Below are 27,345 nucleotides of genomic sequence, written 5' to 3'. Positions count from 1 at the left end.
CTTTGTGAAAGGTCAGGAAGGATGGGGTGGTTCTTTTGGAATAAGAGAGAATGAGGGAGTGGGAGTTGATGAGTGAAAAGAACAGCATACAGAACTCAAACCTCCTTAGAGTCGGATGGAAGCCAGAGCTCTTCACAGCCCAGGACCCCTCCCCTGCCCTCATCATGCATAGTGTTAACCAAATAATAGCAACAGTCCCAAGTCCTTGTGGCTGTGCAGCAGCTCACCAAAGCTCTTTCACATCCTTGGTTCCAGTCCCCAGACAGCCTTGAAGAGAGGGCCTTATGAATTGTTCCTCTCATTTTTTTTTTTTTTGCGGTACGCGGGTCTCTCACTGTTGTGGCCTCTCCTGTTGCGGAGCACAGTCTCCGGACGCGCAGGCTCAGCGGCCATGGCTCCCGGGCCCAGCCGCTCCGTGGCATGTGGGATCTTCCCGGACCGGGGCATGAACCCGTATCCCCTGCATCGGCAGGCGGACTCCCAACCACTGCGCCACCAGGGAAGCCCCTGTTCCCCTCATTTTAAGGTGCTGGGCAACTGGATAGCCACATGCCCAAAGATGAACTTGGACCCTTACCTCACACCATATGCAAAATAACTCAAAATGGATCATCAACTTTACTGTAAGAGCTAAAACTATAAGGTTTTTAGAAACATTGAAGAAAATCTTTAAGACTTTGGGTTAGGCAGAGACTTCTTAGATACAATACCAAAAACATGGTCCATAAAAGAAAATTTGATAAATTGGACTTTGTCAAAATTTATAACTTCGGTTATAACTTTGGCTTCAAAAGACACCACGAAGAAAATGAAAAGAAAAGCAAAAGACTGCAAAAAACTATTGGCAAAACACACACATGATCAAGGAAGAGCATTCCAAGCTCAAAGATGATGAAAGGGGCCCTGAGGGATGATGCCTCCAGCAGAGACAGTCTGGGTTCCTAAGTCTCGTGGACTCTCCACTGCGTTTGCTCTTTTCCAGCAGCCCCGTAGCTGAGTGGGGCCTCCAGGCCTGACTGGGACTCTCGCTGGAGAACTGACTCAGGTAGGAAAAGTCTCTCCCAAGGCCTGCAGACTTAACCAGATGCACCTCCCTCCTTTTTCCACCTGCTTCCTCAACAAGGGCTCCCCTGAGTGGCCACCGGCAGAACTGTAGCTTCCAGCCACAGCTGACCCAGAGCCTGGGATGGCTGAGATGCCTGTTCCGTCTGCCAAGAGACCCCAGGAATGCCATCGCTGCTACTCTGACTCTCTGGCAGATGGCTTACTGTTAAAATGTACTGCGTTCAACGTAAACTATTACACTTTTACATTTGGCTAAACATGTCGTGTAAATGCGTGGAAACCAGCGACCTGGGATAATTAAACTGTGGGCAACCTAGGCAGAAAGAGAGGGGAGCAGAAAGTAGGGAAACTTAAGGAGATAGGCAAGAGGCTCCCTGCTCCCGTCAGATGCTGATCTGGAGGCGGGTGTTGTCCTCCTTCCTTTTTCCAGGACTAATCTCATTACGCCCTTTTCCCCTATTTTTGTGAGTTAGCACAGGGAATCCAGACTCCCGGGCCACCTCTTGTCTCCTGTACTCCAGTCCCTTTACCTTTATTCCCTTCTCCATCCCCAGCACCCAACCATCCCTAGTACCTAGAACCATTCCAATGTGTCCCCTGGAACTCTGTGTCCACTTTTCATTTTACAGATATCTATGGGATACTGCCTGTGTTCCAGGCATTTTTCTCCATGACTGATAAACCTTAATCCACATGTCCCTCTTAACAGCACTGTGAAGTGGGTACTAACTGATAGCACCATCCCCATTTTACAGATGAGTAAATGAGGCATGGATAAAGAGCTTGCTCCAGGTCGCTTGGCAAGTAGGAGTTGGAACTGGGATTCAGTGGCAGAGCTCACGGTGCCCAGAAACACCCCCCAGATCCTCAGAGCATCACCTTTTCACTGGGAACTGAAACCCAAGACTCCCGAGGAGCCTTACCACCCTCTCTGCAAGTGGTTTCTGTTTCTCTCCCAATACCATGGACCTGGGGATGGGAGAGATGCCTTTCTTGCTCTTCTTTTTAACTTTCAGACTATTCTTCCCTCCTCCCTGCAAAAGCTCCCGTCTTGTACACACGGGTGTCAGCCTAGACGTCCTGCTCCCCCTCTGTGTCATAGGCATCTACTCCCCCCAACCCGGGTCACACCCCTCCTTTCTGGAAGAGTTCAGTTCCTGCCTCAATGTCATGACACTACTGCTCCTGTCTTCATTCTTGCTGATTTCAGTATCCACATATCCACAGAGATGATCCGTCTAACAGTCTAGCCCCATGGTTCTTTGACACTACTCAGCCTCTCACTCCATGGAAATGCCCTAGACCTTATCACTGCCAATAACTGCAATCCCTTCTTAATCTCAACATCACTCAGATCATTTTCCAACAGCCAGTTTCTATCTGTCAACTCACACCCTCTAGGACTCAAAAATTCTTCTACCCACTGGAGGTCCAACAGCTTTCGCTGTTCCTCGCCCTTCTCATGTTTCATTTCTCTCCTTACGTGCCTTAAATTCCACGGCCAGTCATTAAAATTACTCCTTTGCACCTTCAGTCCTCTTGTTTCATTCTCATACTTGCTTGGGAAAACCTCCACCCTGGTTAAAACTATCTGTGTGACTCACACCTGTAAGCACACAGATGGATACAGTTGAGGGAAATGCACAGTAAGTCTGGCTGCTCTTGTTGGAAATTCAAGACCGTGAACCTCAGTGGGCCCCTAGAGCTGCCCGTCAGTCCTGCTACATTCCCCTAACCCATTCACTCCTCTGGATTTCTGCTTCTACCTTTCTTCCTGTTCTCAAACAGCCCACGTCTGCCTACCACCAGCATCACACACTCACCTGAGACCTTGTTCCCTCTTTTACTGAGAAAATAGAAACTGTAAGGAAAGCATGTCCACAATCTCCACCAGCACTCCTGCTACCGCGGGTCAGCTATCCGCCCTCAGCTCTCAACAGAGGCCAGCTTCTCTCCTTGGGCACTAGTTCCCAACCCCTCCTACATCCTTGCTTTGCTCTGGTGATTCTGCGTCTCTTACATTGCCAGATTTTTATTTTCCATTGGATCGTTCCCATCAGCATACCATGCGCAGCTATTTCTCCCTTCCTAACCACTTCCACCTCTCCATGCTCTTCGAAAGAGTTGCTGACGCCCCTGGCTCCAAATCCTCTCCTATCATTCTCTCTTGCAGCTCTTCTAGTCTGGCCACCGATAACCTCCACCTTGCTTCAACTATGGCTCCTCCTCAGTTCTACTCTTACTTGACCACATCAGCACAACTGGTCCCTCCCTTCTCCGGGAAGCATTTTCTTTACCTGGCTTCCAGGACAGCACCGTTTCCTGCTGTTCCTCCATCCTCACTGCCTGCTCGTCTCAGTCTCTTTTTCTGCTTCCTCCTCATCTGACCAACTTGTATATATTAGAGCAGCATTCCAAGGCTCAGAACTTGACCCTCACTCTCCACTCCAGTGATCCAGTCCTACGCCTCGAACCGTCATCTGTCTCCATGCTGGCGACTCCCATGTTGTGTGTCCAGTCTCTCCTCTGAACCGCAGACGCATATCCAGCCGCCTGCCTGGCATGTCCACAACCCAGCTCCCGGTGCCCCTGCCGTCCTGCACTTCCCATCCAGCACTTCCTGTCTTTTTCATCCAATGGCAGCACCTCCAGTTGCTCAGTCCACAAGCCTTAGTCATCCTGGATTCCTCTCTTTCACGCTCCCCGTTCAATCTATCAGCAAGTCTGGTTGGCTCCACCTTCAAAATATTTCCAAAATCTGACCACCTCACGGCTCTCATCGCAGTCCAGGCTACCACTATCTCTCTGGTTTTTTTTTTGTTTTTTTTTTTGCGGTACGTGGGCATCTCACTGCTGTGGTCTCTCCCGTTGCGGAGCACAGGCTCCGGACGCGCAGGCTCAGTTGCCATGGCTCACGGGCCCAGCCACTCCGCGGCACGTGGGATCCTCCCGGACCAGAGCACGAACCCGTGTCCCCTGCATCGGCAGGCGGACTCTCAACCACTGCGCCACCAGGGAAGCCCGAGGCTACCGCTATCTCTTGCCTGGGTTGCCACAGAGTCCTCCCAAATGACCTCTCTGCTTGCCCTCACCCCCATTTATTCTCAGTGCCAGGGTCAAAGTGACCCCTTTAAAACATGAGTCACTTCATGTCACTCCTTTGCTCAGGTAACCCCCATGCCCTTCACTCTCCCCTGTCCAGCCACGCCGGCCCATTAGCTTTTCCTCTGCTCCAGGCAAGCTTGCACCACCACTACTACCGCCCCCAGGCTTCTGCTCTGCCTGCAGTGTCTTTCCCCCACGGCTGCATGGTCTGCTCCCCTCTCTTCAAGTCTTCGCTCAGATGTCATCCTCTCAGCGAAGCCTTCCGCAATCACCCTCTTTACAATCCTAATCTCACCCTGACCCCTGCACTGCTTCTCCCCACTAGAATCCCACGAGGGAGGGATTTTTTTGTCTCGTTCACTGATATACCACCAGCATTAGTCTAGCACAAAGCAGTCGTTCACCAAATATTTGTCGAATGAACAAGCCTACTTTTCTTGAATGGGAGTAAAGAATTTCTAGAGTGTGATGCAGTCTGGAGCCCAAACAAATGATCTTTTAAAATCAGAGCAACCTTGCAGATAAGTCCAAGCAGCTGCTGGTCACATCCAGCTTTTGCTCGTACTTTCCGCTCTTACCCAGGCCTGAAGAATACGGATGCCCGTGACCACGAGCTCAGCATCTGAGTCTCTGACTCACTGTATTGGCTCACGACCATGAACAGGTGTTGATCTCCCCGGTTCAAGTTCTAGGTGAAACAGGGAGTCATTGCTGTGTGTCAGGCACTCTGTATCCTTTCCTTACTTAGTCTTGGGAGCTATTGCCTTTCTTGGAAACTAGATGAGAGAATCGTAAGACGTTAAAGATGATCGTCCGTGGCCCTACCTGCGCGGCACCCCGTGATACAGTGGTTCCATCCTCTAAACTGAACCTTTCCTCTCTGAGACCTTTGTGAGGCTGGTTCATTTATATACAAGAAAAGCTTCACAAAGGTAGAAGTAGGAAGGCCCATTGGAATGACTGCTTTGTGCATTTTACAACTCTTTTAGCAAAAGGAGCAAGTGGTACAAAATAAACACTCTCCCGGGGAATCTGGGCTATTCTGTCATCTTGGCCCTGGGTTTGAGGAAGTGGTGTCTTACAGCAGCAGTCCCCAGCCTATTTGTCACACGGGACCGGCTTCATGGAAGACAATTTTTTCATGGACTGAGGGCGGGGGTAGGGCATGGTTTCGGGATGATTCAAGCACATTACATTTATTGTGCACTTTATTTCTGTTATTATTACATTGTAATATATAATGAAATAATTATACAACTCGGCACAATGCAGAATCAGTGGGAGCCCTGAGCTTGTTTTCCTGCAACTAGCTGGTCCCATCTGGGGGCAATGGGAGACAGTGACACCCGAAGTGTGTTGCTTATGTCTAGTCTGCTCTGTAAGATGCAGCTTAACTGTCACTCTCCACTCACTGATAGGGTTTTGATATGAGTCTGCCAGCAACTGATTTATTATGGTCTCTGTGCAATCAGACCTCCCTGCTAATGATAATTTGTATTTGCAGCCGCCCCCCAGCGCTAGCATCACCGCCTCAGCTCCACCTCAGATCATCAGGCGTTAGATTCACATAAGGAACGCGCAACCTAGATCCCTCGCATGTGCAGTTCACAGTAGGGCTCCCGCTCCTATGAGAATCTAATGTTGCCCCCATCTGACAGGAGGCGGAGCTCAGGCGGTAATGCAAGCGAAGGGAGCGGCTGTAATCGCTGGCCCGCTGTTCACCTCCTGCTGTGTGATGTCCCACCAGGGGGTTGGGGACCCCTGTCTTAAAGGACAGGGCTGCATGCCATCTCAGGGCTGAGCCTCCTGCCTTGACCATTTATAAGCTCAGCGCACCCCTCCCAGCTCCCCGGCAGGCTTCTGCGTGTTGCATAATGGGGGGGGAGGGGGGCCTCATGTTTGACCTGGAAACCCCTCTGTTCACCAGGGAGCCTCCCAGGATGACTATCTCGCCGGGCAACCTGAATATGGTGGAAAAGTCCCGGAACTTCTCGGCTGACGACTGCTTCCACTCTCGGAGCACTGTCCTGCAGGGACAGCCCTTTGGGGGTATCCCCACTGTGCTGTTCCTCAACGTTATCTTGTGGGTGGTGAGTTCTGGGCAGTGCAGTGGGCAGACATCACCCAGGGTGGATTGTCCAGCTTTCACAAATGATACAAGGGGCCCCAGCTGTCCGTGGATGCCAGCCACAGTGGTGGGAACCATCTGAATGTCAGTCCTGCCCAGGGAGGCCCAGGGTGGGTGGGCCTTGGAGAAGAGGAGGCTGCAGGAGCAGTGGAATCCCTGATTCTCTCCCTTGCACCCTTGTCCAAAGGTCCCCCTGGCCAGTGCCCTTGAGCCTCCCATCTGTCCCCTGATTTATTCAACGAGTGCTCTGTCCACTGTTCTGAACATGCCACCAGCGCCTCCATTCAACCGCTCTGAGCATCCACTCTGTGCTGGGATGCTGCCGGGCACTGGGAATCTAGAGTTGCAGAAGGCATGACCCCCACCCTGACAGAGCTGGCCACCTAGCGGGGAGCCCCTGGGGACCTCAGGGACAGTCTTCCCCATGGGAATTCAGGGGTCAGTCGAGGGGAAGGCATCCATGAGCTCTCTTGCGCCATGTTGCTTTTCCTGACCTATAGGTCATCGTCTTGGTTTACTCCTTCCTCCGGAAAGCCGCATGGGACTACGGACGCCTGGCTCTGCTGATACACAACGACAGGTGAGGAGAGGCTGGGCATCGGGAGTGAGCTGCTAGCTTCATCGGGGGGTGTGCTGCCGTGACCAGGACACGGCTCTGACCAGTGCCCAAACTGCACAGGTGTCTCGTCAGCAGGTGGCATCTCATTACCACCCCTGCCCGTGTTCTAGCCCTCCCTGCATTAGGGTGACTTGGAGAGCAGCCACCTCTGGGCACGAGGCCACTTTTTTCTCAGATCTCAGCCTTTCTGGATCTCATGGCTCCCAAGATGCGTTGGCCACCTGTCTGTGCCCAGAGCTGTGTGCTCAGCAAACACGTTGAGGCGTGTCTGCTACTGGGCAGGAGGGGACCACAGCCCTCAGCCCAGGGAGCAAGGCTGGCACCTAAGAACTCTCTCCTTTTCCACCTCCCCACTACCCTTCCTGGCTGGCAGCCTGACCTCGCTGATCTATGGGGAGCAGAGCGAGAAGACGTCTCCCTCGGATATTTCCCTGGAGATGGAACACAGGGACAAGGTGGGTGCTGGGGTGGGCCTGGGCCTGGTGAGGGCGGGGGCAGGGGTCCGGGCATCTGCAGGAAGGAGCGGGTTCATCAGCTGGGGCTTTGCAATCAGCCACCCAACCACTCCTAGCAACGTGACCTTGGACAAATGCCTCCACCTTGCCAAGCCTGTCTCCCCATCGGAAATAGGGAGACACTGAGCGTACCTGCCTCCTAGGGTGCTGAGAAGGTGGTGGCAGTAAGTGCACGAAGGAGAAAGGGAGCAAGGAAGGCCCTCCAGAGCGATGGAGTGGAGCTAAAGCGCTCTAGATGGTGCTCGGGACTGGTCCGAGCTGAACAAGCGTGGCTCCCACCCAGACAGCCCCAGGGCCACCAATGGTCCCATGCGATGAAATCCAATGGGCTTTCCTCAGTTCTCATCTCTCAGAAACACCTGAGCCTGCAGATCATCTTCCCTCCCTTTTTTTTTCTTTTTTTTTGCGGTATGCGGGCCTCTCACTGTTGTGGCCACCCCCGTTGCGGAGCACAGGCTCCGGACACGCAGGCTCAGCGGCCATGGCTCACGGGCCCAGCCACTTCGCGGCATGTGGAATCTTCCCAGACCGGGGCACGAACCCGCGTCCCCTGCCTTGGCAGGCGGACTCTCAACCACTGCGCCACCAGGGAAGCCCTCTTTTTAAGTTTTTTAAATAACGTATACTTTATTTTTAAAAAATATTTATTTATTTATTGGCTGCGTCGGGTCTTAGTTGCGGCACGCAGGATCTTTCGTGGCAGCGAATGGGCTTCTCTCTAGTTGTGGCCTGCAGGCTGAGTTGCCCCGTGGCATGTAGGATCTTAGTTCCCTGACCAGGAATCAAACCGGCATCCCCTGCATTGCAAGACAGATTGCCAACCACTGGACCACCAGTGAAGTCCCTGCATTCCTTTTGTTCAGCAGTCTTAACCCAGTCCGTGATGATTCCTCATCTACACAGTTAATCTAGTGTGCCCGCTTCCCCCACTGAGAGCTATAGCGGTCTTACTCCCCACTGTCCCAGCACCTGGTCCAGCCTGTCGTGTAATTAGTATCGGATATGTGTTTGTTGGAAGCAAATTTTCATCCATTTTCATCCCTCCAAGAGACCTGGTCCCTTTACTTGCCGAGACCTGCCCCTGACAAGAATGGGAGCCTCAGACAGGTTCACGTCCTGGAGGTTTCCTCTGTCGAATAGGGACAGTACCACCTACCTTGCAAGGCAATTCTCAGATTTATCTTTAGAAACATCACTTCAGCTTTGTGTGTTTTTTTTTTCTGTACAATGACATTTTATTTTAAAAATATCTAGAAGATAAATCATGATGGCAGCAGTGGGGTAGTCAAACAGAAGAGGGTAGAAATTAGACATGGAGGAAGAGTGCGCTGAGGTAGCCCCTGCAGGGCCCCAGGCAGATGGCGAGGCCTCAGCCAGGCTGAGTGGAGTGGGTGAAGTGAACAGGTCTCCTCATAGCGCCCTCAGCAAGTCAGGGCGGATGTGGCGGGAGTGGGGAGGATGGAGCCACTGAGGTGGGTGCAGTGAACTGACCGCTGTCACTCAGGCTTGTCAGCTGAGCTGGCTCCTGGGAGCCTGTGGCCATTTCCACGGGATGGGGAGAAAAGGAGAGATGTGTCTGCTTCTCAGGCCCACTGTTCAGCTGCTAAGTTTTCTGAATGGTTTATGCCTTTCAGAGGTACAATATATATGCAGGGGAGTGTGTGTGTGTGTGTGTGTGTGTGTGTGTGTGTGTGTGCGCACGTGTGTGTGAGAGAGGGAGAGAGAAAGAGAGAATATGGGTCCATACCTGGTCACTCACACATCTGTGTCCATGTGCCTTTCATGGGTACATAGGCCACACTTCTACTCACTACCTCTGTCCTCCCACCGATACTCCTCCACTCTGCATATCCACTAGGGCCTGTCAGCAAACCTGCTTGCTCCCTTAATGAATTGCATGTTGGCCCAGAGGTGGGAGGTGAGGAAAGACTCCCCATGTAGGGAAGGGGTGGCCAGACTCTCAGCCCAAGTCTTGTCTAGCAATTCACCCCCTCCCTGGGACTTTCCCAGTCGCCACTGCCACCATCATGCCATTTCCCGTCATCGCTCTGCCTCATCCCTGGGCTTTTATCCCTACTTTAGTTCCCTAGGATATAGCTGGGGAAATGGTCCCCCCACAAGTGGACATTCCTGATGGGCATTCCCACTGTCAACCCACCCAGCACAGGGAGGAGGCCTAGAAGGTGGGAGCCTCCTTCTGTTTCATGTTTGCCTGCCCCTCATTTCTTCCTTTTGGGAAATATGCCTTCCCCAATCCATGTGGTTCTGGGGGACTATCAACCAAGTGGGCCTGCCTGGGTCGCTGATGGGCTCGTGACCCAATCAAGAGCTGCAACCTTTTCCAAGGTTTCGCCAAACCCCCTGGGATCCCGGAAGGAAGCATGACCAGGGTAACTGAAGCAGCTACGACATCTGGCAGCTTTTAGAGCTGTGGCCCTCTGCCTACCCTACGCATACAGTCCCCGAGCTGACTGCCTCTCTAGCCCCTCCCAGCCCCCGGCTGAGGCCACGTTTCCCCACCACCCGGAAACTCCAGACAGCAAGACCCTGAGAGAAATGTATAATCGACAGGACCCCCAGATGCAGAAGAAGAAACCCAGCTCAAGTTAGCATTATAACAAAAGGGTGATGTGTGGCCTGAGTGCGGGGAAATCTAAGGGAAGCAGCTGCTTCAGGTACAGCTAGATCCAGGAAGTCCAGCATTGCCACCAGGATCCCCTCTGTGGTCCTCTCTCCTCTGAGCAGGCTTTTTATCTCAGACAAGCTCCTGCATGTGGCATCAGAGACTCACAAAGCCCCTCCAGGATGCCTGGTGTTGACCGAGATGCAAGAACTCAGAGGAAGACCCTTCTCCCAGCACCCATATCAGTCCCCTTAAGAGCATTTTGCTTGGCCCCTCTTGGGTCATGTTCCCGTTGGTCAACTGACCACCGGTAGCAGACACCTTCTTGACGGACAGTCCGCCGGGCCACATGCATAAGGGAGGGGCATTTCCCAGAAGGAAGCAACAAGGGACAGACAGAAAGCAATTGACGTCCACCCCAAAGTCCCTTCTCTCCCTCCAGTCTGAGGCCCACCCTCTAAGCCACCACTTGCTGTAACAGGATGCCCGACTTCTGAAAAGACATCTCCCTCAGCACCGATTCCAGTCCAGACCTTGCCGGGGGAGGAAGCCCCGGACACTGCCTCACTGCCTCAGACGCCCCAGCGCTGGGTTTTCTCACACTTTCTCTCCTTTTTCCCCAGGGCTTCTATTCCTGGTTTTTCAACACCATCACCATGAAGTAAGTGCCTGAGCTTCCTGAGCCTTATCTGGGGGAGGGTGGGGACAGGGTCTCCTGCCCTGCAGGACCAGGCCTTGGGCCTAAGTTCTGTGCCCCAACGGCCACTCCCCACTCCCCCTGCCCACCGCAGCCCGGCCCTGGCACAGGACGCTTTCTCGTGTTCCATTGGTGAAATGGGAACTGGACGCTGCCCACAGCCCATTTTCCCTCTGCCACAGTTCTCAGGAAAGACCCCTCTCACATGCTTGTAAAAATGCTTTTATGAAGCCCACACAAGGAAAAAAAAATCCTTCCCAGGTACTCTTTGCTTTACTTCTGTGAACATCATTCTTCATATTTGCCTAGATGGAAAAAACAAAAACCACCAGGCGGAAGGGCAGGTTTCCTCTCCCAGCCTCCATGCCCATTACAGAGGGACAGCCCCTGGCCCACCACACCTTCTGGATCTCTTTAGTGTGAGACCCCACTTGGCAAGGAGAGAGACCCCGAGTCACCTGTCATCTCCCGATGGCCTCATACCAGCCAGACGCCTCCGCAGAGCAGACACCTGTCAGAGCTCCATGCCTCCACACACATGCACACACACGTGCACACACATGGGCATACACACTTACATGTGTATACACAGCTGTCTCCACCTCAGAGCACTGTGTGTTCCTGGGCTCTCCCTAAATATCCCCCATCTGGCCTGCCCTGCCTGTCCTTTGAACCCCTCCTCCAGGGTCCGTCCTTGCCTAGTGATGCCTGCCTTAGGGTGCAGCCTCAGTGCTCCCCAGAGGCCACCTGCACCAGGGGCCTGCCTGGACATGCACGTCTGCTTCTTTGCCAAGGCCCTTAGGGCTTCTTCCTTCATGTACCTCCATGCCCACACCATTCAAGGGCCTTGCTGGGAGCATTCAGACATTGCCGCAAGATCCCATCCACCCGCATGAGCTACACCAGGGCACCTCTCTTTCCCCAGACCTGTTGAAGGGCCTGGGACCCTTTGGGGGCACAAGATACCATGACTGGGCCTTGGGAATCCAGAGCTGGGCTTGGGACCAGCAGCCTCTGGGGTTTGAGCCCCAGCTCCACTGGTGGAGGACGCCCCATGGCCTTGGCCTCTTGTCTTCGTTCATCGTTCACCAGAGTCCCGAGGAAGTGATACAGCTAGTTTGTGCGTGGGCGGGAATCTTAGCCACATGTTGGGGGAGTGGGGGGGAGGCTTTTATTTCTTAGCACCTTCTCTGGTTTTGCTTTGTTAATTTTTAAAACATGCACCAGCTCGCATAAATACATTTTTATTAAGAGAAACCTATACCTCCAGTCTCTCATGCCCCTCTTCATGACCGCCCTTTCCTGCAGAAGCCAAAGTCCCAACGCACAAAGTCCACTCAGTCTAGTTACAAAAACATGGGTTGACAAGACCCACTACACATTGTTGATAATGGGGAGAGCATAACTGCTGGGCAGAGGGCATTTGGGAGAGCGACAAATTAATTCCAATGTGGGAGTTCAGAAGAAGCATAGTGTTGAGCGAGGCCTTGAGGAATGGGAAGAATTTTGACCGTTGTGATGTGGAGGGCCCATTAGAAATTAAGGACTGCATGAGCAAAGGTTTGGGGCAGAGAGGGACAGGGAGTGTCCAGAAATGGTAAATCTTCTGGTGTGGCTAGAAACAAGAGTACATAGCAAGAGAGGGGATGAAGGATTGGGCCGGAAGGATCAGCTGGGATCTTGACTACCATACCGAGAATCTTGGCCTTTGGTTTAGAGGCAGCAGGGAGCCAGTGACTACTTTTGAGCGGGACACTCAGGTGATGTCTGTTTGTAGGCAGGGGCATGAGGGGTGAATGGCAGTAGGAAGAGTCCAAAGGCAACGTGAGCAGCTAAGAAGGTTTTTCCAGCGTCCAGGTGAGAGGTGGTGGTGACCAGGGAAACAACGCGGAGGAGACGTGGGGAGGGAGATGATGGGGCAACAACAGTCAATGGGTTGTTTCCACCTGGCTTCCACCCGGTTAGGAAAAAGGGAGAAATCGAGGTCTGGTTTCTGCGGAGGGTAATAATACCACCAGTTGGGAGATGAGGAGAGATGATGAGTTGGGAAATTAATGACATAGGGCCGGAGTGAGCATGTGAGTTGACCGGCAGGCTGTTGAAAAACAGGATTAAAGCTTAGGAGAAAGGTCAGAGCTAGAGATTTAGACTTGGGATATGGGCGCACAGAGGTCGTAGTTGAAGTCATGGGAGCAGATGGGACACCCAAGGGAAAGGGCCCAAGGAAGAGACTGGTTGGGACAAGAGGAAAAGGTGGCAACCTCTAGGGCACGGGCTCACTGAAGCCAGGTAGGCGCGAGGTCCAGACAGGGTGTGGTCAGCAGCCTCCAGCCCTACGAGGTTGAGTAGCATGAGCACTCAGCAGAGGATGTCGGCTTTGGGGATGTGAATCTCCACTGGGAGCGCAGTTCCGGGACGAGGAGATGTCCAAGAAGTAGAGGCAGAGGATGGAAGCCACCTTTTTCAAGAGGTGGGTGGGAGCAGGGAAGGAAGGATATTGGATGGAACTTGAAGGGAAACTGGTGAAGGAGTGGATGCTTAAGGAGTTTCTTGGGGTTTTGTTTTTTAAGAGTAGCAAATGAGCCCTTGAACCTGGCTGTAGTTGAAAGGGAAGAAGTGTGGGCATCTGTAGAGACAGATGGATGTTAATTTAAAGATGAGACAGGTAGAGCAAGTCTCCAGCAAGAGGTAGAGGAGAGGAAGTGATTAGAGCAGAGATGAGAATTAATTGTGAGTAGGAGAAAGAGTGATGCCTGGAATGTCATGGGGCCGGCACTTTAAAGAGTGGCGGGAAGAGAACAGAATTGAGTAGAGGAATATGTATAGGCAGACTCAGAAATTCAGGCTTCCCTCAGAACTGTAAGATAGGCTGCTGAGTATAACCTGCGCTTCCGGTGCAGACGGAGCAATGGGCCCAGTGGGGAGGCGGGAATTGTCAGCCCAGAAGGGAGATTCTTGTGTTCTTCGTCCCGTCCAGCCCTCTGCTCCCTCCACCTGGTTGGAGGCTCTCACCCTGCCTCTGGCACGCTGTTTCTATCAGGTGAGCAGATCTTGGCACCCCAAGCCTGCAGGGGGACATTCCCCCATTCTCCCTTCTCATCAGTTCTCGTCCACCCCATTCTTGGGATTTAATTCTCAAGTCCAAGGCAGGAAGTATTTTAACTGCTTGAAGTTAAAAAAAGGTTGAGAGCTCTAAATAATTACCTAAATGGTGATACTGAAAGCCTTAAAGATATGCTCTTTGTAATATTGTTGAAAAATAAATCTGAATCCTGGACTGAGTGCTAGGAGTTGCATGCAACCTTCAAGTCTGATCGGAGGGCAAGGGTGAGTAAACTATGGCACGTCCACCAAAGGCGGGGGCGTGCAGCTTGGGGCTGGGTGTGAATCAATAATCCACAAACAGAGGCTATTGTCACCATTATTATTGGGCAGCCATAAAAATATTTAGACAAAATGTAAAACGGTCAGAAAAGACTTAAGATTAAATGCTGAGCAAAAGAGCAATACATCAAATGCTGTTTATACTACAGTCACAAGTTAAACCAGCAATACAATAAGAAGCTAAAGGAAATTGGCCAAAATGATTAATAGCCATTATCTGAGGTTTGATGAGATTGTAGGTGAATGATTTTCTTCTTTTGTTATTTTCCAAAGTTTCTATAATAAACATGTATTGCTTTAAATTTTTTAATTGAAGTATAACACACGTACAGAAAAGTGCACAAAAAATGTGTCCAGCTCAATCATCACAAGCAAAGCCTATACAAGCACCATCCCGATAAAGAATTAGAACATTGCCAAGACCCCAGAAGCCCTCCTCCTTCTCCCTCCCAATCTCCTATCACCTCCCGCCTCTCCAAAGGTAACCAGTATCCTGACTTCTAACTCTGTAGTTCAGTATTGCCTATTTTTGAACTTTGTATATGAAATGATATGGTATGTATTGTTTGTGCCTGGCATCTTTCACTCAACGTTGCATTTGTGGGGTTCAGCTATGGTCATTCATTTTTATCTCTGTATGGTATTTCATTACATACATATAATGTGATGTATATAGCTCACTATATATATATTTCACTACATATATATTTCAATTCTTGTGTCCATTCTACCTTTGATAGACAATTAGGTTGTTTCCAGTCTGGGGCTGTTACAAATAACGCGTCTGTGACATTCTTATACATGTCTCTTGGTGCCCATGTGCATGTATTTCTGTTGGGTATAAACCTAGGAGTGGAATTGCTAGGTCATAGGGTATACTTATAGTCAACTTCTGTAGATAATGTCCACTCTTATCCAAAGCCGTGTGCTAGAGTAAGTACCCATGAGTGTGAGAGAGCTCCCGGCATCTCACACCCTCACCAGCACTTTCTCACCAACACTTTCCTCACCGACTTTCCAACTTTGGCCAGCCTGGCAGTGTGGAGTGATACCTCATTGTGGCTTTGAGTACCCCTTTTTAATTTAAGGAACAACTTTTTGAAAAATAGGATGAATCCTGTTATCACTAATGGTTTATTCAGTGCCTGTGCTATAGCAAGCACTCAACATGTTTGAAGAAGCAATAAAAGAGGAAATAAATGCCTGATTTAAGAGGGCTTCTGGATTCCCAGGAGTGTATCTGTAGCCTCTATCTTTGATACGCCTGTGAAATTCAGTGAAATACATTTCAGGCATAACAAGTTTTGAGAAGGGTGATATCTCTAAAGATTAAAAACTCGGGGGTAGGGTGGTCATCTTCTCTCCCTTTCCTCTATCTACCTCCGACTTCCGTTGTAGCCACACTGGCTCCTGAGCAATGTCCTTGTCTCTGTGTCTCTTCCAGGAACGAAGATCTGATTAGCAAGTGTGGAGACGATGCCCGTATCTACATCATGTTCCAGTATCATCTCATCATCCTTGTGCTTATCCTCTGCATCCCCTCCTTGGGCATCATTTTGCCCATCAACTACACTGGAAATGTTCTGGGTAGGCAGAGCTCAGCAGGTCCCGGGCCCGGCCCACTAGACCTAAGAGGCAGCCCGGTAGGCAGGACAGAGCTTGGGTCTTGAGCGTCTAGGAATCTAAATTTTAATTGCACTTCTCAAAATTAGTTATGTGACCTTAGGCAAGGTCACATAAGGTCACACTTCAGTTCTCTCACATGGAAACCGGAGATGATACCTCTTGGTATAAATTTGGCCCAGGGCCTGGCACACAGAAGGCAGATAGTAGTAATTCAGTCTAAAACTGAATGTTTATTTATGACCCCACACTGCACCTGTCCAGATGTTCCTGGAGGCCTTGTTATGACATGTGACCCACTACAAAGATCTCTGGACCTGATCTCTCTCTGTACCCACTCTGATGGACACAGCACGCAGAATTTCTCATAGGGATTCTACCCACACTCCTTATAACAGGGTAAATTTTCACACAATAATGTGGTGGGTGAGGGCTTGGGCTTCAAAGACAGAAAAATCATGGTTCCCCAACTTTTACCCACATCTGCTTCCCAGAAAATTACTTCATCTTATACAGTGTCCTCAGGCCTCAGTTTCCTCAACTGTCATAGGGATAGAGAGACAATGCGTGTCAAGTGGTTGGCACAGTGCCTGATAGTGGGCACTTTGAATAACAGCCAGGGTTTCACTAGGAAATGCAAACATAGAGCTGTATGAGGCCCATACAACTAGGTGGTACAGGATAGCACCTTAAGTGCCCAGGTGGCAGCCAGGTGTATGCTGATTGCTCAAGTTTCCACCTATTTCTCCTCGGCCAGTGGTAGACCTCAGTTACTTCAAGGTAGCACCCATTTCTCATGCTACCAAATACCACCACCAGAGTAAATAACTACTGAGCCCTGCCTTCCCAGATTCTCATCCTAAGAGCTAGTATGTTGGCAATGATAGTATGATAGTACGGCAATGATAGTATGATTTCATAAAACTTGGAGATGTCTAAACCAGCACACTGATACACTCAGCCAGAAGGATTTGCTCTGTTTGAATGAGGCAGCAATGCATTTTCAGAAGTTCTGGGTTTTGTGATTGTTGCCAGCGGTAACAGTGTTGCTAATTTCATCATTCCGCTCATGGTGGGGCTGCCGGGTCCCTCCCACCAGCGTTCACCGGTGTCTACCCTGAGTCAGTCACGCCCTGGGGTTGCCGCACCAATGCTCGGTCTTGCTTCACAGCCGAGGAGCCCCAGTCAGCAGTCCCAGGGAGGAGAGGAGGCCTCTGATGGGGCTGTTTGGAAGCTGGGGACAAGCTCTGGGGAACTAGAAGGAAGACCAGGATGTAGACAAGCATCTCTAGACCCCGGGCATTCGCTCAGGAACCCTGAAGTCTGGCACCCAACCAGTCAAGGTGTCAGGCTTGAGGTCAGCAACTTTCTTCTCTTTCAGACTGGAATAGTCATTTTGGTCGGACCACCATTGTCAATGTCTCCACAGAGTAGGTACCTGATCCTCTTACCTCCCATTCTACTGGCTTGGGGGCTGGGTGTTAGCGTGGAGAGATGGTCCAATGTGTGGGTCCGAAGCATGAGCCCCACTCTGCTGATAAGAAAGGCCTGGTTTCCTGGGGAGCCCAGGTTCCAGGTGGGATGCCGGAAGTTGCATCCTCTTGGTAAGGAAGTATTCTTGGTGTCTCAGTGTCCCCACCTCTGTAATGGGTGGAACTACCTAAACCGGTCACTCCTGAAGATTTGCGAAGATGGTCCTATTTGCTTAGTATGTCCAGCTCCCAATAGGATTACTGCAGTAAGCAGAGGTTTAAGGTATTGCTTCCCTGCCCACAAAATAGTTCAGGTCAACCCTCATATAACCCAGTGAAGCTCAGACCTGACTCCCACAGCAGCGAGACAGAGGAACCACAGGAGCTGGGTTCATGCCCCGGCTTTGCCATTAGCCGGCCCTGGGTCTGGGGCAGTGCACCCTCCCGCTCTGAGCTTCATCCCTAGTCCATGGTGGGGGGAAGAGCTGTTGGACATGACCTCTAAGCCCCCTCCAGCCCTCATGGTCCGGGAACCTGTGGATTTTAACGTCAGCCAACCCAGTTGGTGACCAGATCAATCTGTACTGAGCCAGATGCGGCCCTGCCGGTCCAGGCTGAGACATCAGTCCCCCTCTAGGTCTCATGGCCAGGCTTGGCCGACTTCCTGACAGAGCTGAAGCACTACTTCCAGTACCTGAAGCAGGTGTGAGTGGGGTTTGCACACTCCTGCCCCACCTCCCCTTGCCCCACCCCTGGCCCCCTGCCCCTGCCCCCCTGCAAACTCCATCAAATTCCAAATCCATCAAAGTCCAAACTCAGCAGAATGGTTGGGCACCCTCTCGCCTCCACCTTCAACCAACTCTTTCCCGGGTACTGGCAACACCAGACCAGAGCTTACCAGCCTCTCCCAGGCCAGCCACTGTTGTAAGTGTGGCACCTACAACTTCCCAACTAGAAGTGAATTTTAATAGGACAGCAAAGAGCCTTCAACGTTTGTTAAGTCCATACTGGCAGAGAGCTGGAATGTCCCTTAGGGACCGTGTCACCTTGCCCCCTCCGAGAACACTGAGGAGAGAAACATGTAACTAGATGGGGGAGGTTAGGTGAAATGCCAGCACGGGGACAGTGGTGAGGAGATATTCTGAAGCAAGGCAGCCTTTCTCTCCTCCAACTGCACCACATAAGGCGGGCCCTATTTCCGAGCAGTCCTCCTGGCTGGGTGCCTTGGGACAGCATCACGTGAGCACAGAGCCCAAGGGCCAGCCCTCTTCCTACCCCAGGGAGGCGGGCCGAATCTGCAGGCCTGCGTGTGACCCCGGAGTCCCTTACCACAGAGGCCGGGTGGCCCCTCCTGCTGTCCTCACGGTCGGCGGGGGCGGCCTGAGCCACAGCCGCCGGCAGCACGACACGGCGTGAAGAGTGTAAGTGCTTCTGCAGCTCCGGGCTCACCTCCCGGCACTGCCACAGCTAGGAGTGACCTCGAGCGGTCACTCTAGCCCTTGTTTCCCTACGGGTAAAATGAAGACATTCACAGTACCACCTTCACGAGGTGCAAGAGTCTAGGGAGAAAATGTCCACAAAGCATCTAGTCCCACCCTGGGCCTGACGTATAGTAAGCACTCAATGAACGTGAGCCTCTATTAGTCGGAGTGGACGTCCCCTTCTCCATTCCCTTCCAAGGTGCCTGAGTGGAGGCACCAGAGGGTGGCGCTGGGGAGACCGTGTGGGGTGGAAGCGGGGGTCTCACGCCTCCTGTGTCTTGTTCTTGGCAGGAGTAAGTTCCTGTGGCTGCACAGCTTCTTCGCTTTCTTATACTTTGTCACCAACTTCCTCTTCATGACTCATCACTGTTTAGGGTTTGTGCCCAAGAAGAGCTACAAGGTGAGTAAGTGAAAAGAGCTACTAGAGCAACACCCTCTCGGCTAGAGGCTCTCCCCAGCTGGACACCATCCCACGCCCATACTTCAGAGGCATCCCAGCTTGGTGTGTTCTGCACACCTGGGGGTGGGCAGTCTCACCTGAGTAGGGCAAGCCTCCTCTGCTTATCCCTGGGAATCGTCACCTGGCATATCTGTCTGGGCTGTTAAACCACTAATACACTTCCAAACCAATTGGTAAATAGCTGCTCCCAGGTGCCTCCTCCCCCTGCACCCCTGCTGCCCTGGACCCTCTCCAAGGACCCCTGGAGCTCCCCACCATCAGAAAACTAAAGGCTTAACTAAGCCCTGAACCTGCGAGGGGCCTCCGTCTTCAGCGGCCAAGGCCCCCTGCTGACCCTCTGGGTAGATATTTTGACTTGCTGTGCCCAAGCTTCTTGCCCTTCCACCATCTCCCTGAGGTCAGAGACCCCATGTCCTGCCCCAGTGTTGTCCCCACTGTCTTGGTTTGTGTGTCCCCCATCCTACCTCCCAAGCAGACCCTGAGACAGGGATTTGAGTAGCGTTCACTTATTTGGGAGGTGATCCCAGGAAGGACCACTAGGTGGGTAGGGTCTTCTGCGGTGGAAGGTGGCAGGTAAAAGCGAGATCAGCTCCTTCAAGCTGTCCATCCTAAAGGACGGATTCACTTTACCCCACCCCAGAATGCAAACGCACATACCCCTGAAAGGTAATCCCGAATGTTTCAGCCTGAGGCTTGGGCACCCCTGACCAGTCTGGACTCGGCCACTTCAGCTTTCCTTCTTGCCACCAGAAGCTTCTGCCCAGACTCCCCTCTCTTGCAGCACAGTTTACCAGACTGTCACCTTGAGGCGATGGCTCAGGAAGACATTTCCCACTCACAGAATAAAATGTGGACTTTGAGGGGCTTCCACATTCCCTCCCCAGAGTCTAGCTCGCCTCCTAACTCCCCTGCACAGTCTGATGAGAGGGACGACCCAGCGAGGTGGGACGTCACTTGGAGCGGCGGAGGTGCGGGGAGACTGTAAATCAACAAGAGAGTATGAGCAGCCCTTGCAGGGCGTGGGCTGTGGTCCTTCCCCAGGCCCTGTCTGCAGCCTCTGGCTCTTCCGCCCTCCATCACAGCCGTCTATGGCAAGGGGTCCACGGGGGGCACAGAGATTAACAGAGGTGTAGCTTCCCTGGCTGCAGCTTCCCACGGCCTGCTGACCTCAGGGACACAGGCTGGGGAAGCTGACACCTGGCTCACCCAGCAAGGAGGCGGCCTGATGTGAGTAGAAAACCTACTCCAGGTGGTTCTGGGCCACCTGAAGACCCAGACTCCAGGAGTCCTGTGTGAGCACAGGCTTCTTTCTCCATTGACCTTCCCCACCTAGGTCACAAGGACACTAATGATCACCTATGTCCCCACGGACATCCAAGACCCAGAGATCATCATTAAGCATTTTCAGTAAGTGGGTCGGGTGGGCTGAGGCGTGGATTGCATCCTCCTGGTAACCCTGCCTGGGTCCTCATGTGGGTCGTGATGCACAGGATGGTGGAGTGGGGCTGTGGCTCACCCCAGATTCAGCTCAGGATCAACCTTGCAGAATGGGGGAGGCTCTGGTTGGGGCCAGAGCAGGGTTTCTGAAGTCAGGGAATTTCTGCATGGCATGGGTGTGATGGGGGATGCCTTACCCTTGTACCGCCAACCGTGGAGCCCAGGGAGCTGCCAGATGGCAGTTATCTAGAGCGGGTCATCTTGAGGCAACTTTTGTGACCCGAGCTCCTAGCCACAGGAGCCAGTTCTCTCTCCATGAGCAGCAATTTCCAGCTCTGCTCCCTGGCCCTGTTCTGTGTCACCTGGGGAAGATGTGGCAACTCTCAGATTAACAGGGATCAACCCTGACATCCAGCCTTAGGAGCAAGGGGTGGATTCTACCATCCAAGCAGCAGGAACCATGGGTATAGCTGAGCCCCCTAGCCTGTAGGCTGTAGCTCTGGGTAGGGGGTGGGGGGTGGGGAAGGGGGAGGTCCCCAGCCCTACGGAATGGCTCAACCTCCATGTTTGTGGCTTCAGTGAGGCCTATCCAGGGTGCGTAGTGACCAGAGTCCACTTCTGCTACGACGTCAGGACCCTGATTGACTTGGACGATCGGAGGTGAGGCTGTAGCGGGGCCTGTCTGAATCTGGGGTGGGGGGAGAAGGAGAGGTTGTGGCTCTGCTGGCACCCTGACCACAAGATCCTTCTCCCATTGCCCATTGGCTGACAGGCGCCATGCAATGCGGGGCCGGCTCTATTACACTGCCAAGGCCAAGAAGAAGGGGAAGGTGATGATCAAGGTCCATCCCTGCTCCCGGCTGTGCTTCTGCAAGTGCTGGGTTTGCTTTAAAGAGGTAACTGGCAAGGGCATCGGGGGACACAGCGGAGGGGCTAGGGCACCGGGTCTCCAGGCTTTGTCCAGGGCTCTGGGCAGCGCCCCTTGCCCGCACCCCGGGGCCACAGGCCTCATTCAGGTCTGCTCTGTGCTGCGGCACCTGGCTCCTGCTTTCCTTTCCACCCGTCCTATCTCGCTGTTGAGAGGAGTCTTCCTTGGGGCCCCCTCCGGAGCGATCCAGGGACGCTTGTTCTTGGCCCCTCCTGGGCTTGGATGGGAGGACCAGTGAGGTCACAGCAGGCTGCTATAGGCTCCCAGGCCTCAGGCTTTCAGAGAGCTAGGACAGGAATATTTGAAAGCAGTGGATTCAGTCTTATCGCCCAACCACCGTGGCTAGAAGGAGGTCTTGGCAGGACTGAACTCCAGCGAGTCCAGAAAAAGAATCATCCCCTTTCCTGAAAATGCTACAGACACATTCTATCACTCCTCTGGAGGCTACTCGGAGTCCAAAGGCACCCCCTTACCCCCAGCGATGCCTCGCTTTCGCTAGATCTAAGAGCAGGGAGCTAATCTCAGAGCCATAGCCTCTTCCTCTTCTAGAGCTGGGACCTTGGAGCCCACCTGGGGTCTGGAGCTTTTTGCCGGGCTTCCAAGGGAGCCGGGGATGGAACCGAGACCTCGGGCCTGCCGCCTGAGTGGAGAGAGGCCTCCCATCTAGGCGTGAGGCCTGGAGCTCTGGCTGCTCCAGCTCTGAGGGCCACATCTCACCCCAGGTAGACGCAGAGCAGTATTATAGTGAGCTGGAGGAGCAGCTGACTGATGAGTTCAACGCTGAGCTCAACCGCGTGCGGCTGAAGCGTCTGGACCTGATCTTTGTCACCTTCCAGGACTCCAGGATGACAAAGCAGTGAGTGCCAGGGCCAGCTGCTTGCTGTGCCCAGCCCAGCCCTGACAGTGGGCCTCTGCTTCTCTGAAACCATCCTCTTTCACCCCCATTCCAGCCAAGGGGAGGAGGAGACAGAGCCTCCCTCCGGTTTGCCATATTCTGCCCTCCCCTCGACCCCTCCATGCTCCTCATGGGCATGGAGCCGCCATCTTGCTTTCTAGAGCATGGCCATATCCGTCTTCCCCCAGCTGCCAGGCTCAGCTTGTCTCCAGAGATGCCCAGGCCCTGGGCTCTTCACTCCCATATGTTCTTGCTTCAGCACAGAAGTGGTCAGAGTAGCTGTTGACCTCTTGCTTCCTCTTCCAGGCCTTGACAAGAATGGCACCCAGTTCTCCCTCATTGCACATCACCCCTCCCCTCACCACCAGTGACAGAGTCAGGGTAGAGAAGCCCTGCTTGCCATTTCTCCTCTCCTGCTGCAAACCTCCCCTGATTCATAGCCCTACTGCCTCCTCTCTCCTCCACGCCAGCCTCTGGCAGCCCCACCTTGATAGGGAGTGGATGAGGGCCACTCTGGAATGTTCTGGAAGGAATCTTAGGACTGGGTCAAATAGATGGGAGCCTCAGAATCAGTCTTTTGAGGATTATGGGGCCCTCCTCTCCCCGAGGGAGCCTGATCACTCACCACATTTGTCCTCACCCCCCCCAACCCTACCAAGGAACAGCGGCAGAGGCTAGAGTTTAGTCGCAAAAAATTGTGTACAATTTTGCAAGTCACTTACATCCTCTAATTTCTTACCTATCAGATTTGATTACTTATATCTTCCCTGTCCTCCTCCCAGAGGGTTAAGAAGGGATATGTGTTCTAGTTAGTGTATGTGTTATAGAAAACAGTACATCTACATAAGACAATAACTTTCTGAGCACACTCTCTGTAGAGAGGATCTAAGGTTTAATTACAGCAGGTGTGTGAATTAGAAAACCAAAGATGAGGCTCCGGTGCCAGCACCCGCCCCTCTTTGGTTGTGTCTTCAGTAATCTGTGCAATTAAGACGATGTTAATCACCAATTAGCACAGCGTCATGCACTGTGTAGAACTCAATAGTCGGTAGCTACGGATACTAAGATGGGGCTGAAATGAATACCTCTCCTGTCAACCTCACGGAAAGAGCGCGTCTTTGTGCTGTCACTACTGTTAAGGGGAAAAGACGTGAACTGAGAACCGTGTGGCCCCCTTTTTTCCTGGACAGTCCCTCCCTCTAACGCCCCTTTCGTTCAGTGACTAGGCCTTGGGGACTGCCCACTTACGAGGTCGAGAGAGACATATCCAAGTCTCCAAGACTTCCCAGGAAGTGGACGAGTCTCTACCTGTGGGATGGCCACAGCGGCCCCGGGCCCCTGGCATGAGCCCTCCCCCGCCGCGGGCCATCGTCCTCACCCCCGGACCTCTGTCTACTCCCGCATCTCCGCAGCATCCTGGAGGATTACAAGTTCATCCAGTGCGGCGTGTCGGCCCAACAGTCCTCGGTGACCACCGTCGTCAAATCCGACCGCTGGAGGGTTGTCCTTGCCCCACACCCCAAAGACATTATTTGGTAAGCCCTCTCCGTCCCTCCCCTCTCCTTTGAGCTCCTCTGGGACTGAAGAAGGCCGTAGGACGGGGAAGGGAGTCAGGGCCTGTCCTCCTGCTTCACTGCCCACTCACGGCCCCCGCTGGGCTGTTTCTCTCGTGGGCATCACAGCCTCCTCCCACGCCCAAGCCCACCCCACCACAAGCATGGAAGGCACCCAGCCTTTGGGGAAAGAGTTTTTCCTGCAGAAAGAATTCGGATCGTTTTTTTGGCTTGCTTTACAAGTGGTGTGACTGAGGCGAAGGCCCAGGGCTGTCTCATGCAGGTGTGGGTGGGCCCACGGGCTGGAATTAGACCAGGGCAGCCTGGTCCACAGCTGGCATGCAGGAAGCAGCACGGGCTGTGTCTGAGGGCTGAGACCCGGGGTCCTAAGTGCGTCTCCCTCCTCCGTCCTGCCCAGGAAACACCTGTCTGTCCGCCGCTTCCATTGGTGGGCCCGCTTCATCGCAATCAACACCTTCCTCTTCCTCCTCTTCTTCTTCCTCACCACGCCTGCCATCATCATCAACACCATCGACATGTACAACGTCACCCGCCCCATCGAGAAGCTGAAGGTGCCTCCTCTGCCCAGGCCAGGCGCGGGGGCCCCAGGGAGATGAAGGAAGAACTCAGGCGAGGAGGGGGTGGGAGGCCCACTGGGACGTGACTCCGATGCCTGCACACTTGTGGCCGTGGCAGTGGTGTAAATGGTGGCACAGCGCTTCCTGTGCTCTAAAGGGCATGAATGTGGGTCGTTGCCCATCTTAGGGACGGGGGCTGAAGAGTGGGGGAGCCCCAGGCAAGTTCTGGGATGAGTTTGGGGGGTGGGCTTGGAGGGCTGCTTTACACTGGGCCAAGCTAGAGGTACAAAAGGGGCAGCAGAAGGTGTGGCGAGCGTGACAGCTCTGTTCTCCCCACGTTCCCTAGAGCTGGGCTCCCTGCTCTGAAGACAGGGTTGAGAGCGGGGCAGGCAGAGGTTAGTTCCAAGGCAGCCCTTCTAGAGGAGAAGGCCCTCCAGCTCTGTCTCCACTTCCCGCACTTCCAGACACACCCACACCTGGCTGGGCGTGTGCGCGGCTCACAGGAGTCATCCCTGGAGGGAAGGGCTGCTTCATATGGACAGAGGTGTTCCGAGGAACTGGACTGGCTCGTTTCCAAGTTCCATAGCCTCAAGGCTGTCATAGTGATCCCAGAAGGCCCCTCCTTTCCTGTTATCCCTGTGCCTGTTCCAGCAAAACACACGCACCCACGCGTGCACGCACGTGCGCGTAGCCAAGCCAAGCACTTCTGCTGCCGCTGCCTACCTTTGCCTCCTTTGTCAGCTTCACAATAGGCCCCAGGCAAGGGCACCACAGCTCTCCCTGGGAAGTCTTGCTCCATACCCTCCCCCTCTTCGCCACTTCTCACACAACATCATAACAAAAGCAGCGTCTCCGGGGGCTTCCCCGGTGGCGCAGTCGTTGGGAGTCCGCCTGCCGATGCAGGGGACATGGGTTCGTGCCCCGGTCCGGGAGGATCCCACATGCCGCGGAGCGGCCGGGCCCGTGAGCCATGGCTGCTGAGCCTGCGTGTCCGGAGCCTGTGCTCCACAACAGGAGAGGCCACAGCAGTGAGAGGCCTGTGTACCGCAAAAAAAAAAAAAGCAGTGTCTCCTCCCTGAGGTCTGAGACATGAGTGACAGCAGCTGGCTGTGGCCTTAGGGCCAAGTCACTAGGGGCAGCGTAGGGCACCCCTCCCGTGACCTCAGTGTCGAAGGCCTGCACTCCCTGGGGATGTCACTTGACCTTGGGGTGTCAGCCTCCGGCCGCCCCAGCCGGGCAGACCCCTGACCAGGAAGGCGGGTCAGAAAGGCCAGGTGCACTGTGCAGCCTCGGGGACACCAGGCCTGCTCTGGGGCTGAGCTGGAGAAGAGGCCAGGGACGTGGGCGAAGGCGAGGGAAGCCTGCAAGGAGAATGGGGCTTCTCGCATTGACGTCTCTCTGCCCTCCTCCGCTCCACCCCTACAGAGCCCCATCGTGACCCAGTTCTTCCCCTCCCTGTTGCTCTGGGCCTTTACGGTGATATTGCCTCTGATCGTCTACCTGTCCGCCTTCCTTGAAGCCCACTGGACCAGGTGAGCTGAGGGCCCCCCCTCCTAGCCCTGCTCTTGGCACCTGCTTCTTCCTCTGCCCCCCCAAACCCCACCAGCTTAGGACTCTGGCTTCCTGTCTGGCCTCAGGAATGGAATAGATACGGGGTGGCTTTGATGCCTGAAACCGTCCCAAAACACTAACGATATTTTTTTCTTTGGAAAGAGGGGACGGGTTTGCCTCTGGGCCTCTGGGCTCAGGGATGCTGAGATAGGGCCACCATACCAGGCATGTGGGGTCAAAACCCAGCCCTCCTCGGGCTGCTCCCTCAGCCTCCAGCCACGCGCTGAGGGTCTGGAGCTGCGGGCAGAGATAGGCAGTGCCAGGAATTCCAGGCAGAGGGCAGAGGATGAGAGTGAGAGAGCAGGACTTGTTTGGAAAATGTCAGAAGAGCTGCTATGGCCATAGCAGAGGAGCCCCTGCACTCAATCTGACTGCAGACCCACGTAGCCTACACAGTGCCCACATCTTAAACAATTAAGAGCTATTTCCTATTTATTAGCACTAATAGTTCTATGGTAGGAGCTAATTAGTTAGAAAGGATTTACCGTACGCTGGGGCAGGTGGACCTGCTTTGGCCTGAAGGCTGCGTGGGTCTCAAAAGTTATTTCCTGCACCAAAAGTTTCTATCATCCTATCAGGCAGTAAGCCAGGAGGTTTATCTTAACAGAAATCCTTACTGGTCTTTCCTCTGGCCAAGAACAGGGCTCATGTTGCTTATTGAAACTCTGCAAGAATTCTGAGTATCATTAGTAATGTCCCTTGAACAGAGATGTCAAGTATATGGTATGTGTGTGCCTTCCCTTCCTTTTCTTATGCCCAAGGCAGACATCACTAGTTGATCACGCTATTCTTTCCTGCTGCTCCCAGCCACAGCACAGCTCACAGTGCTCCGTGGAGATGGCACTGGTATGCACTGTGAAACCATTTTCTAGGCCAGGTAGCCGTCTCTCTCTCTCTCTTCATTCTGTAGTAAGGCGTTTGGTTCTTATCATGTCTCTCTTTGTTTCCTTCTAGATCAGCTCAGAATCTGATCATAGTGCACAAGTGCTACATCTTTCTGGTGTTTATGGTGGTCATTCTGCCCTCTATGGGACTGACCAGGTACCTCACCTCCAATTCTCTCTCTGTCAGCCAGGCTCACCCTAGAGTTGGAACCTCCTCTTTCAGACACTGTAGGCCCACCTCTGGTTGCTGCAAATCCATTCCTCAAATGACAGTCCAGCGCCTGTCC

General features: G+C 53.2%; 1 protein-coding gene across 8 annotated transcripts in view; it reads left to right on the top strand.

Moving 5' to 3' along the window:
* The window catches only part of TMEM63C (transmembrane protein 63C), a 70,174-nt gene that overhangs the window by 30,991 nt on the left and 11,838 nt on the right, over positions 1-27,345 (top strand). For 4 of the 8 annotated variants that reach the window (XR_009536928.1, XM_060129655.1, XM_060129740.1 and 1 more), the window contains exons 3-18: positions 986-1,045; positions 6,098-6,260; positions 6,799-6,878; positions 7,291-7,372; positions 10,679-10,716; positions 15,581-15,723; positions 17,141-17,189; positions 19,004-19,112; positions 20,506-20,579; positions 21,189-21,269; positions 21,382-21,505; positions 22,260-22,393; positions 23,845-23,967; positions 24,404-24,557; positions 25,989-26,095; positions 27,129-27,215. Coding sequence is in view for 7 of the 8 variants with exons in the window: in XM_060129655.1 (XP_059985638.1) it covers positions 6,111-6,260; positions 6,799-6,878; positions 7,291-7,372; positions 10,679-10,716; positions 15,581-15,723; positions 17,141-17,189; positions 19,004-19,112; positions 20,506-20,579; positions 21,189-21,269; positions 21,382-21,505; positions 22,260-22,393; positions 23,845-23,967; positions 24,404-24,557; positions 25,989-26,095; positions 27,129-27,215 (1,535 nt within the window). In the remaining variant the exon portion in view is untranslated. Of the gene's footprint in view, positions 1-982; positions 1,046-6,097; positions 6,261-6,798; positions 6,879-7,290; positions 7,373-10,678; positions 10,717-15,580; positions 15,724-17,140; positions 17,194-19,003; positions 19,113-20,505; positions 20,580-21,188; positions 21,270-21,381; positions 21,506-22,259; positions 22,394-23,844; positions 23,968-24,403; positions 24,558-25,988; positions 26,096-27,128; positions 27,216-27,345 lie in introns of those variants that run through there. The other 4 variants (XM_060129528.1, XM_060129605.1, XM_060129810.1 and 1 more) reach the window with 4 other exon arrangements.

The sequence above is a fragment of the Lagenorhynchus albirostris genome, chromosome 1, assembly GCF_949774975.1.
Source record: "Lagenorhynchus albirostris chromosome 1, mLagAlb1.1, whole genome shotgun sequence".
NCBI classification, from domain to species: Eukaryota; Metazoa; Chordata; class Mammalia; order Artiodactyla; family Delphinidae; genus Lagenorhynchus; species Lagenorhynchus albirostris.
Note: the sequence above shows the minus strand (reverse complement) of the source record. Positions and strands in the feature narration are given on the sequence as shown.